We start from the raw sequence: 13,289 nt of genomic DNA, 5'->3' as shown, positions 1-13,289 counted from the left end.
AACACGGAGCGCCACCTTAAATGCACGATTTACACTGATGTCGAGTGGCTGCAAATACTTTGTTGTACCCCCAGGAATCAGGGTGACAAAATGACTACCATAATCAGAATGATGGGAAGTTTGAGAGCGCTCGATTTAATCTAAACAGTAAACAAAAATAGTTGTTTGACCTTAACCCGTTCGGCAATTTCATTAGTCTAATGAAAGCTTCATGCCGCCCAAAAAAATTAGCACGTCACAGAATGTGTTTTTTTGGGAAAATAAATTTGACAACTGGAAAAATCCATATATTAGCCGCGTCATTGTTTAAGCCGCGACGTTCAAAGCCTGGGAAAAAAAGTTGCGGCTTATAGTCCGGAAATTACGGTAAATGTACTGAATAAGACACATTCTTTTACACAGATTTTAGCAGAGATCCAGAGAAGCATATTTAGTTTATTTATAAAACGAACCACCATGAGAATACAGAGTTCAAGAGGTATGCTTAGATATGCAGAATTTAAAAATATATATTTTACACAGAATTAAGAATAATTATTGACGTATGTTGTGCCCCCTCAGATTTTTTGGGTGCATGACGTCATTGCCTCCAACCATAACCAAGTTTGGAGCAAAATGAATGGCCGCAACAGTTGTTATAACGACAATTTTGGTAAGACTTTAATTAAAAGGATGTATTAAATCAAATCAAATTTGATTTGTCACATGCGTTGAATACAACAACTGTTGACCTTACAGTGAAATACTTACTTACAAGCCCTTAACCAACAATGCAGTTAACACTTATTTTTCTTAAGTAAAAAATAGATAAGTGAAAATGTGAAAATAAAAGTAACAAATAATTGAACAGCAGCAGTAAAATAACAAAGGCAAGTTGTTATTAGTTGTTATTAGCATGTACTGTATGAGCCTTTATGATGTATTAGTGTAGAAAACTGACTCAAAACGGCTGTTATTTAAGTAAGAATCACTTTCAGATTATCATCTCATTATGGAATTATTCACAACAGAAACATGAACTAATAATTAATCTGGCTCTCACCTGCCACATAGTCTCCTATTCCAATAGTTGTCAGAGTGATGACAACAAAGTAGATGGCCTCCAGTCCAGTCCAGCCTTCTATGTGTTTGAAGATGACCGCTGGAATGGTGACAAAGAGGATACAACCCGCCAGGATGAAGAGTAACGTGGAGGCCACTCGGATCTTGGTCTGGCTGATCTGGTTCTGTTTATGCTGGGAGAGGAGAAGACACACATATGCACACACACAAACAAACACAGCGCACACACACACACACACACACACAGAAGAACAGGCACACACACAGGCCATAAGGCCAAGGCCATTCTACCAGAGTGCATACAGTGTGTTGTCGTTCTGTGGTGGCGTCACTACTGCGTTCGCATGATGAGATTCATGACTCTGACAAGGTGGCATCGACAGTATTTCCACACTCTGACACCGCCTGGTGATAAGCTAAAGATGCATAAGATGCATGATTAGCTCAAACGAGGCGTAATGGTGATTGTGACTGTGGGCTGTCACAGAGGCACAGCTCACTCAGTACAGCTCTCACACTAGGTGTTCCTGTTCTGAGAAATGTAAACACACTGTAATACACCACAGGCCAGAACAGAGCGGAGGGTAACTGTTGGGCCAATCAGAATAAAGCACAACAGCCAATACCCCCTGCTCATTGACAACCCATAATGTAGAGCCCACATATCATTAGGAGATGATTACACCTCACTCAGTACTGAACACTTTCACTTTCAACCTGGGGGCATAGGCAAGGATGGGGAGCCAGGCCTACCCACTCAGATTGAGAAAAAAAAAAGTTGTTATTATTATTTATTTTTTATGCCCTTTACATACAGTGTCAGTGTTCCAAACGCGACATTGTGTATTTTTACCTAAACATGCAAACACCATCAGATATAATTCATAGCAAGCAGTGCACTGGATTAGTCAGATTTGATTAAATATAACAGAACAGATGAATTGGAATGACATTCACTCTCACAGGATGGGTTGCCAAGAAGAACTAACTGAAAGCCACACCCCAAAAAGCCACGAATATGACTGCATTGAGGCATGTCACTGTGTTTCTATGGCTACACACACCATTCCACTGTCCACTTAATTTGTTCATTTAGCACACAAGACAGCTCATAATCAAGTGCCTTTATCACAGTCAACACATCTATATTTTTTTTACTTTAATGAGCTGTGTTGAATAGCATAAGATCAGCTATAAAACTGCACGTTTCTCTTTGCCCCATGGCAAAATGTGTAAAATTGCAGGAAGTTAGCTGCTGCAGGCCCACCCACCAACTAATTTCTGGCTACACCACTGCTTTCAACTGGGTAAAAACCCATGTCTCTCTACTCTCCAGCCTATCAATACCTCACATTTAAAGTCATTGTGACGATAGAAGCAATCATTTATAACTGTTTTCATAATACATTAAAACATCATTATTTTTTATTTTTGTCATGTTGTTGTGGATTACTGTATGCTGTGAACTTACCCTGAACATTTTCTCCACCTTGGCGATGCTTTTCACGAATATGGTCCCTAGCTGGTCCCCCACACCGGCTAGCAGGAACCCAAACAGAGGGATGCCAAATATTGCATATAGGATACAGAAAATCTTCCCGCCCTCAGTGCTGGGAGCAATGTTACCATATCCTGTGAAAGAAACCGAGAAAGAGAAGGGCATGTTTTCTGGATGTGATGAGACTTGAATCTCTTTCTTATCAATGGCAGACACAACCGCAGTGGGTTTATGCAATAGCAATTCCATCTCCTTTCCTCCATAGACTTATACACATGCTGCTATCTACAAAAGGCTAACATACTGTCTGCTAGCTAAGCTTCTGTCCCTTTTTTCCACTGCTTGCAGTGTCAGTTTCCATTTGGAATCACAGAGGTGCTAGTCGGGTTCTAATATAATCACAAATATGCCAATGAATTGGAAGTAAAATGCCTCCTTCCACCATCCATCAAATTGAAGACATTCAGTAGTCAAGAGTGGTTTAGAAGGTTCTGTTGAAGACAATGCTATGATTGATAATGTGATTTCAACACAGATAACACAGAAACTATAATGCCAGTTTCTCAGACACAGATTAATAAAACACATTTCTGGACTAAAAAGCACTTTTAATAGATATTGTCCATTTAGCATGCTTTTTAGTTTGGGTCTGGGAAACTGGCTCCTAAAGTCTTGATTGTCTCTAGTCAATGTAAAAAGGCATTACCTCAGGTGAAATGGCAGAATGTTTCATTAGCCCTTGCACTTGACTTGAACTACAGCTACACCGCCTGTTACAGTAACTACCATAGCTGTGGAAAGTAGGAGTGATGAGGTTGCTGCAGCACCCCCTGAAAAAAGTAGTTCACTGGGCCTTTACTAGTCCTGTATTAGCGGACCGATATAGCCGTCTGTAGAGTATCAACAAAACATTCTCAGCACCCCCTTATTCCTAGGAGTGGAGCAGCTCACTTCATTTCATCTGACAGATGACTCACACTCACATACCAATCCCATATCTATCTCATATAAGAAACCTTCAAATGCAGTTTGCAGGTATAGACCTGATTCACAGCTGAACGTTCTACCAGCTAACGTGGGTAGCTAATAAACTGTCCCGTCTTTTCAAATCAGGGCAGATGACAATGACAATACTCTAGCAATGTTTTTCTGAGTATCCCAAATCAAATAATATTGTTTTACCGTGTAGGTGTACAGTGGTTTTAGTCTACAGGTCACACTTAAGAAATATTTTTTCAATTGGTTTCAATGGAGCACTTCACTTTCTACCCTGCAAAAAACTTTGGTCAACGAACAATGGCCTATTCCTGAAAGGACCATTGTAAATAAAGGGTTGAATGGATGGTAAAGAATAACAAGCAACAGTGAGAGTAACCACAGATGTGACAGATCACATAGGCCTCAATGGAGTTTCGATAATAGTGACCAATGTAGTACTGTAACAGGTGTGTGTAGTACTAATCCAATACTAAAACCATTACCTATGGTTGTGATGACGGTTCCAGCGAAGAAAAAGGCACTGCCCAGGTCCCAGTGACTGGAGTTATAGGATGTGTCTCCTATCGGGCTGACCCCAGCATTCACTGCATCTACAGAGTGCTGGGCACACATACAAAGACATTCATCAGACCATAAAAAATAGACTACATCAAATGGGTAAAGATGATAGCATTACGTTCAAAATTGCAGCAATCTTTGGTGGTATAGAGTCTCTTGAGAGTCTGTTTATTAGTGATCCTTTAGTTGCATTTTGAAAAGATAAATTCTCAGGGGGGATTCCGCATAAGGATCCATCAAATTTTCCAATGTGATTTCCTAAAGCAGACAGTTGCGTAACATATGACTGCTGTATAGCTTACCGCTGATGACGCTTCTGCATGGTGAATCATCATGACAGTGCCACAATGAGAGAGGTACCATGGGGGGGCGGGGCACATGATGCCCACCATGCCCTGAGCAGCCCTCACACTCTGTGCCAGTCGGCCAGTCTACCCGGCAGGAAGCCAGCACGCCAGATGGAGCTTCGGAGTGGCGAGCAACAGGATGTAGCTCAGGGTGTGAAGGATGGTGGGATAGGTGTGTGGATGCGGTTGAAGGGCAAATAAACAAGGGCAGAGGAGGAGAGGCCATGACAGTCCAGTGGTAGAGTACAACGGAGGTGGTTTGGCAAACCATGCTTGAGTGTTAACTAACCTTGCCTGAGACCTGAAGACTTGCTCTAACTCTCAGAGCAAATGCCCTGGCTTTAGTTTAGCGGGGTAACACAGGACTGGGATCCACAGGAGACCCGGGTTTGAAATCTGGTTGGTTACATATGCAATCAGCTCCACTTTCCAAACTGACAGTCTGATATCTAATAGCTTAAAACCTGTTAGGGCTAGGGGGCAGCATTTGCACGTCTGGATAAAAAAAATGTACCCGATTTAATCTGGTTACTAATCCTACCCAGTAACTAGAATATGCATATACTTATTATATATGGATAGAAAACACTCTAAAGTTTCTAAAACTGTTTGAATGGTGTCTGTGAGTATAACAGAACTCATTTGGCAGGCAAAACCCTGAGACATTTTCTGACAGGAAGTGGATACCTGATGTGTTGTATTGACTTTAAACCTATCCCATTGAAAAACACAGGGGTTTAGGAATATTTTGGCACTTCCTATTGCTTCCACTAGATGTCACCAGCCTTTACAAAGTGTTTTGAGTCTTCTGGATGGAGATCTGACCGAACAAGAGCCATGGAACGATGATGTCCCATTAGACACCTGGCGCGCGAGTTCATGTTGGGTACCCTCGTTCCAATACGTTATAAAAGAGTATGCATTCGTCCACCTTGAATATTATTCATGTTCTGGTTAAAAAAGGCCCTAATGATTTATGCTATACAACGTTTGACATGTTTGAACGAACGGAAATATATTTTTTCCCCTCGTTCATGACGAGAAGTCCGGCTGGCTTAGATCATGTGCTAACAAGACGGAGATTTTTGGACATAAATGATGAGCTTTTTTGAACAAAACTACATTCGTTATGGACCTGTGATACCTGGAAGTGACATCTGATGAAGAGAATCAAAGGTAATGGATTATTTACATAGTATTTTCGATTTTAGATCTCCCCAACATGACGTCTAGTCTGTATCGCAACGCGTATTTTTCTGGGCGCAGTGCTCAGATTATTGCAAAGTGTGATTTCCCAGTAAGGTTATTTTTAAATCTGGCAAGTTGATTGCGTTCAAGAGATGTAAATCTATAATTCTTTAAATGACAATATAATATTTTACCAATGTTTTCTAATTTTAATTATTTAATTTGTGACGCTGACTTGACTGCCGGTTATTGGAGGGAAACGATTTCCTCAACATCAATGCCATAGTAAAACGCTGTTTTTGGATATAAATATGAACTTGATAGAACTAAAAATGCATGCATTGTCTAACATAATGTCCTAGGAGTGTCATCTGATGGAGATTGTAAAAGGTTAGTGCATCATTTTAGCTGGTTTTATGGTTTTGGTTACCCTGTCTTTGAATTGACAAAACATTACACACAACTCTTGTAAATGTACTGTCCTAACATACTCTAAATTTATGCTTTCGCCGTAAAACCTTTTTGAAATCGTAAAACGTGGTTAGATTAAGGAGATGTTTATCTTTCAAAGGGTGTAAAATAGTTGTATGTTCGAAAAAAAATTATTTTGACATTTATTTGGATTCAAATTTGCCGCTCTTGAAATGCACCTGCTGTTGATGGAGTGCACCACGGGTGGCACGCTAGCGTCCCACCTAGCCCATAGAGGTTAAGATGAGCCGTTACTGCATTGATCTAGTTTCAGCGTTGGGGAGTAACGTGTGACATGTAATCCATTAAATGTAAGGGATTACAACAACAAAACACAGTAACTCAAATCCGTTAGGTTACCAGCTAAAATATTGTAATCAGATTACAGATACTTTTGAAAAACTAGATGAGTACTTCAAGGATGACTTTTATATTCAGAAAGGATGTTCGCAAAAAAAATATTTGACACTTCACCGTTTTCTCAAAGACATTCAAATCAGCATTGAAAAAAGGTGCAAGTTTAAGTTTGTTCCACCTGAGCGAGTCTGACCACAAGTCAGAGACCACTATGATGACACACCAAACGTGTTTGATCGATCGCAGGAATAGGCTTTTGTAGGCTACAGTCCAAGGTATGTCTTCCAATGGTGGGACTGGTGTCGGCATCCAAAGATTATGCAACTTGAATAAACGCTTGGAGGTAAGGATGACAGCAGTGTTGTAGTCTACGGCTGTACGGATATCACTTACTATTGATATCTACATAGCGTATTGATGTGAATCACACTGCTGCTTTCTCATTTAGCTATTTGAGCTTTACAGATTGTGGTTGTTGTGGATGGCTGTCAGTCTGTCAAATTTGTCAGTCTATTCTTGTTCTGAGAAATGAAGACTATTCCTTTCACGTCCTGACCATTGTAAGAGGTTATTTTCTATGGTAGAGTAGGTCAGGGCGTGACATGGGGTGTTTTGTGTTTTTCTATGTTTTCTATTTCTATGTTCTTAGGTTCTAGTTTTTGTATTTCTATGTTGGCTTGTTTGGGATGATCTCCAATTGGAGGCAGCTGGTCCTCGTTGTCTCTAATTGGAGATCATATTTAAGTAGTGGTTTTTCTTCCTGGGGTTTGTGGGGGATTATTTTTGAGTAGTGTTTGTTCTCCTCTGTGTCACGGTTTGTTGTTTTTGTCTATTCAGTTATTTTGATGTATTGCATGAGTTTCACAGAGTAAATAAAATGTGGAACTACACACATGCTGCGCTTTGGTCCCCTCTCTACGACAGCCGTGACAATTCCATGTGAGAAATTGCCAAGAAACTGAAGATCTCGTACAACACTGTGTACTACTCCCTTCACAGAACAACGCAAACTGGCTCTAACCAGAATAGAAAGAGGAGTGGGAGGCCCCAGTGCACAACTGAGCAAGAGGACAAGTACATTAGTCTAGTTTGTCTAGACTACATTAGTCTAGTTTGAGAAACAGATGCCTCACAAGTCCTCAACTGGCAGCTTCAATAAATAGTACCCGCAAAACACCAGTTTCAACGTCAACAGTGAAGAGCCGAGTCTGGGATGCTGGCCTTCTAGGCAGAGTTCCTCTGTCCAGTGCCTGTGTTCTTTCGTCCATCTTAATCATTTATTTTTGATGGCCAGTCTGAGATATGGCTTTTTCTTTGCAACTCTGCTTACAAGGCCAGCATCCCGGAGTCGCCACTTCACTGTTGACGTTGAGACTGGTGTTTTGCGGGTCTGGTCACGCTGTCTGGTCTTATGTACATTTCATTAGGAGTCCTTTTATAAACACTTGGGGAAAAAGGGCATTCCCTCCTTTTGTCATAATGTCTGTGCTCATGTGGACATGGTAAAATGTTATATGAAAGACAATTCTTATTTAGAAGGCTAATATCACATTTCATCTTCTCACAAATAGTTTCATATTTAATCATGTAAGTTCCACAACATCTAGATGTAAATCTGATAACTGGGATGTATACATTTGTAGAGTTACTGTTATTTGGTTATACCGTCCTTAATGATATCACAAAACAACAACTGATCTGACATAATTGTTCTTCAAGTCCCACATTCTTTGTGTTGTGAATATTGTCTCAATGTCCAACCTTTGATGTTGCAGTACTGCAAAGTCTCTCTCTGTTGTAACAAAGGGATTTTTAACTTCAATTTCTGCAGAGTGGGAGAGAGAGTTCCTGCAAGGTATTTACAACTGTCATAAAACTGCCAATTGGATTTCTCTCTGGTATGAGAGAGAGGTGGGGGCTCTCTCTGATCCTCACCCAGGAGGGAAAGTCATGACAATGGTTAAAACAATAATTTTGATAACATGGATGGTCAGTCCTTGCATCCATTGCTCTGTCTATTAATCTGAGAGTGGTTACATTTATCCAGGCCCATCCCTCAGCTTTTTACCAAAACAGAGGTGGGGTGCCTATTTTGTTATTGTTTTATCAGTGTATTTGCACTTTAAACAGCTGCATATTATCAAGATATCAAAGTGTCACCAACAAAAAGGTAAACAATAGGCCTATAGAAAATGCAGCATATGGCATTCATTTTCACATGTAAATAGACACTTGTCAGTGGGGCTCAAAGTATGCCATTCTATGAGTGCAGCATTTATTTTTCAACTCGAATCAATGAGCCCAGTCAGTCCTCCATGACAACAAAATCATAAACAACAGAGCAAGGCTGACTAATAAGTCCTTAGTTTTGGGGCGTTACGCTCAGGTAAAACAATTTGGCTAATCTATACTTCCATATTTCCAAGTCCTATTCTTGAAGATCAAGTGGTATAACATTTATTGGAATGACTGGAATTCTGATAGACTTTAGTTTTTAATGTAAAGATATCATTTAATCATATTATTATATGTAGTAGAACGCGATGGGTTAGAAGAAGCCTACATAACCAACCCATAAAGTAAAATTTAACATCTATATATGGCCAGCTATGTAAACTTTAACACTGATTTATCCTGCAACAGATGTCGTTCAATTGGTAACATACATTTTTGTCTTCTTCTAATGCCTCATAAGGGGAAAGTAATCTAAAAGTAACTGAATGTAATCAGATTATATTACTGAGTTCGGGCAATCCAAAAGTTGCTGATTAAAATGTTGGACAGGTAACTAGTAAATGTAATGGATTACATTTAGTAAGTAACCTACCCAACCCTGTCTACTTTACATCTGTCCCACACTTTGTTTGAATGATCCTTATTTAATGCAAGAACTCTGACTCAGATCTTTGTACACGCTAAACTTTGAATTACAAAATAGCTTCTTTTTTTCTGTGATAAGACTTTACTATTTATTCAGTCTCTCTCCTCTCCCCTACAACGGGTTGTTGCCGTAAATGACAATGTATTCTCCGCCAACGTATTTGGTAAAACGATGTTTAAAGCTAGAATCGTAAGTTGCCTCATCCATTTTTTTTACTTAGAAATTCATGATATATACCCATTGACTCTTGAAGAATATAACTTATACATTCCTAATGATCTCAGTTCTACTGTCATATCCCATCAGAACCCAAATTAAAATGTTGTTTTACTCCAATGTTTGTAAATAATGTAAATGTAAACAAACGCTGTATAGCCTCCAAACATGTTTAAAACTATAGTTTTGATATCATGGATGGTCAAGCCTTGCATCCATAGCTCTGTCTGTTAATCTGAGAGTGGTTGCATTTCTCCAGGCCCATCCCTCAGCTTTTTACCAAAACAGAGGCAGGGTGTCGCTTTGTTATTGGTTTCTAATAAGGATTCTATCTTTAAATAAAATGTAAATAACAAATGTTGAGTCCCATCCTACTGGAAGTGAAGAGGATATTCAGCAAATCTTGGAGGACAATGGAAGTTGATAAAAATGCTTAAAAAAACAATGTGCTTCGACATGTGTTGGTTTTAAAGGTCCAATGCAGACATTTTTATCTTCCTATCAAATCCTTTCTGGGTAAAAATTAACTACCTTACTGTGACTTTGTCAAATTTAAATGGATAAAAATAAACAAAAATGGCATTTTAGCAAAGAGCAATTTCTCAAGCAAGAATTATGGTAGGACTGTCTGGGAGTGGTCTGATTGGAGTGTGGAAAACGGAAAACAAACTGTTATTGGCAGAGAGGTTTGGAGCTATCTTTCTTATTGGTCTATTAACTGATATACCGCCTGGTGATCTCTCCAGGCAGGCCAAAACTCCATCCCACCAAAACAGGTTGAAATATCAGGCGGTCTTTTCAAACAGCTCTTACTCTTAAAGGGCATTATCATTATCACAATTTCACGGTATTAATCCAACCTCATATTGTGCAAAGATATATAAAACACAGAAAATGTAAATGTTTTACTTCACAGGGACTTTAACAACAAACAAGTATTTGATCAACTTCCACTGTCTTGCATCTTTGCTCCTCAATTCATGCACCTTGGTTGGAGAGCTCCATCCTATTCCCCAGCTCATTATTTACATTTACAGTGTATTTGGAAAGTCTTCAGATCCCTTGACTTTTTCCACATTTTGTTACCTTGTTCTAAAATTGATGAAATAGTTTTTTTTGCACATCAATCTACACACAATACCCCATATAACAAAGAAAAAACAATCCCCCGATTGCTCAGTTTCTAGGAAGAGTCTTGGTGGTTCCAAAATTCTTCCATTTAAGAATGATGGTGGCCACTGTGTTCTTGGGACCTTCATTGCTGCTGAAATTTTTTGGTACCCTTCCCAAGATCTGTGCCTCGACACAATCTTGTCTCGGAGCTCAATGGACATATCCTTCAACCCCATGGCTTGGTTTTTGCTCTGACATGCACTGTCAACTGTGTGCCTTTCCAAATCATGTCCAATCAATTGAATTTACCACAGGTGGACTCCAATCAAGATGTAGAAACATCTCAAGGAACAGTATGCACCTGAGCTCAATTTCGAGTCTCATAGCAAAGGGTCTGAATACTTATGTAAATAAGGTATTTCTGGGGGGGGGGGTTTATAAATGTACAAAAATGTATAAAAACCTGTTTTCGCTTTGTCATTATGGGGTATTGTGTGTAGATTGAGGATGGTAAATATTTATTTTGTCCATTTTAGAATAAGGTTGTATCATAATGTCTTCCCTGTGGCTCAGTTGGTAGAGCATGGTGTTTGCAACGCCAGCATGGTGTGTGCAACGCCAGGGTTGTGGGTTCGATTCCCACGGGGGGGCAGTACAAAGAATGGGGGGGCAGTACATGAAATGGTATAAAATGTATGTATTCACGCTCTGGATAAGAGCTCTGGATATTCACGCTCTGGATAAGAGTGTCTGCTAAATGACTAAAATGTAAAAAATGTTTACAAAATAACAAAATGTGGAAAAAGTCAAGGCATCTGAATACTTTCCGAATGCACTGTATATTCCCATATAGGTATGGTTTTAAACATGCTCACACCAATCTTTTAAAATTTATCAGATTACTCAAACTCTTGATGTTAAAGTTTAAACACTCTGAATACTTATGTAAATATGGTATATCTGTTTTTATTTGTAATACATTCGCAAAAATGTTTCAAAAAATCTGTTTTCACTGTTTTCACCCCCGGTTGCCCATTTTGTTTTTTTTACCCTAGCACCACACAGCTGATTCAAATATGAGCTGGTTATTTGAATCAGCTGTGTAGTGCTAGGCCAAAAAACAAAACGTGCACCCAGGGGGGCCCCCAGGACCAAGTTCGAGAATCCCTGGATCAGAAGACTAGTGAAGATTTGGCACTGGGGCAGCGCAGCAGCATTCAAGAAAAATAAAAGGCGTTTAGCATTCCTATCTGAATGTGGTATACTCCTGATGCAGCCAACACCATATTTCCACTCTGAAATATTAATTTAAACGTAGCCTTTGTGGAAGGCCTTCTCAGTTAACCAATACATGCCACATGCTCATAGTCAGGACTAGAGGTCGACCGATTAATCGGAATGGCCGATTAATTAGAGCCAATTTCAAGTTTTCATAACAATCGGAAATCAGTATTTTTGGACGCCGATTTGGCCGATTTTTATTTATTTTTTAATATTTTTTTACACCTTTATTTAACTAGGCAAGTCAGTTAAGAACACATTCTTATTTTCAATGGCGGCCTAGGAACGGTGGGTTAACTGCCTTGTTCAGGAGCAGAACGACAGATTTTTACCTTGTCAGCTCGGGGATTCAATCTTGCAACCTTACGGTTAACTAGTCCAACGCTCTAACCACCTGCTTTACATTGCACTCCACGAGGAGCCTGCCTGTTATGCAAATGCAGTAAGAAGCCAAGGTAAGTTGCTAGCTAGCATTACACTTATCTTATAAAAAACAATCAATCAATCATAATCACTAGTTAACTACACATGGTTGATGATATTACTAGTTTATCTAGCCTGTCCTGCGTTGCATATAATCGCTTAGGTACTGTCACGTCCTGGCCAGTAAAAGGGTTAATTGTTATTGTAGTTTGGTCAGGACGTGGCAGAGGGTATTTGTTTTATGTGGTTCAGGGTGGTGTGTTAGTTAGGAGGGCGTTTGATTTATTATTTCCGGGTTTTGAGTTATGGTCTATGTTTATGTATTTCTATGTGTAGTCTAGTGAGTGTGTTTCTATGTTGAGTTAATTGGGGTGGACTTCCAATTGAAGGCAGCTGTTTGGTGTTGCCTTTGATTGGAAGTCCTATATTAGTTGGGTGTGTTTTGTCTTGTATTTGTGGGAGATTGTTCTGTGTTTAGCCTTGTGCCTTGCCAGACTGTCAGTGGATCGTTCGTTCTCTTGTTTGTTGTTTTTGGTGTTCATTTTGATTTAATAAATGTTCAAAATGAACAAACACAGTCCTGCTGCATTTTGGTCCTCCTTCACCGACGATAGCCGTGACAGGTACACGTTGCTCCAACATGTACCTAACCATAAACATCAATGCCTTTCTTAAAATCAATACACAAGTATATATTTTTAAACCTGCATATTTAGTTAATATTGCCTGCTAACATGAATTTATTTTAACTAGGGAAAATGTGTCACTTCTCTTGCAACAGAGTCAGGGTATATGCAGCAGTTTGGGCCGCCTGGCTCGTTGCGAACTGTGAAGACTATTTCTTCTAACAAAGACAGACGACTTCGCCAAACGGGGGATGATTTAACAAAAGCGC

At 39.5% G+C, this 13,289-nt stretch overlaps 1 protein-coding gene across 1 annotated transcript in view; it reads right to left on the bottom strand.

Moving 5' to 3' along the window:
• LOC106571642 (potassium channel subfamily K member 10) overlaps positions 1–13,289 on the bottom strand; it is a 30,421-nt gene that overhangs the window by 5,310 nt on the left and 11,822 nt on the right. Inside the window, exons 3-5 of the mRNA XM_014144950.3 lie at positions 4,042–4,159; positions 2,534–2,694; positions 1,043–1,235 (exon numbers count right to left, since the gene is read on the bottom strand). Coding sequence (XP_014000425.3) covers positions 1,043–1,235; positions 2,534–2,694; positions 4,042–4,159 — 472 coding nt within the window. The remainder of the gene's footprint in view (positions 1–1,042; positions 1,236–2,533; positions 2,695–4,041; positions 4,160–13,289) is intronic.

This window comes from Salmo salar, chromosome 15 (assembly GCF_965601325.2).
Source record: "Salmo salar chromosome 15, fSalSal1, whole genome shotgun sequence".
In the NCBI taxonomy this organism is placed as follows: Eukaryota; Metazoa; Chordata; class Actinopteri; order Salmoniformes; family Salmonidae; genus Salmo; species Salmo salar.
The sequence above is the reverse complement of the archived record's forward strand: the minus strand, read 5'-3'. Positions and strand labels throughout refer to the sequence as shown.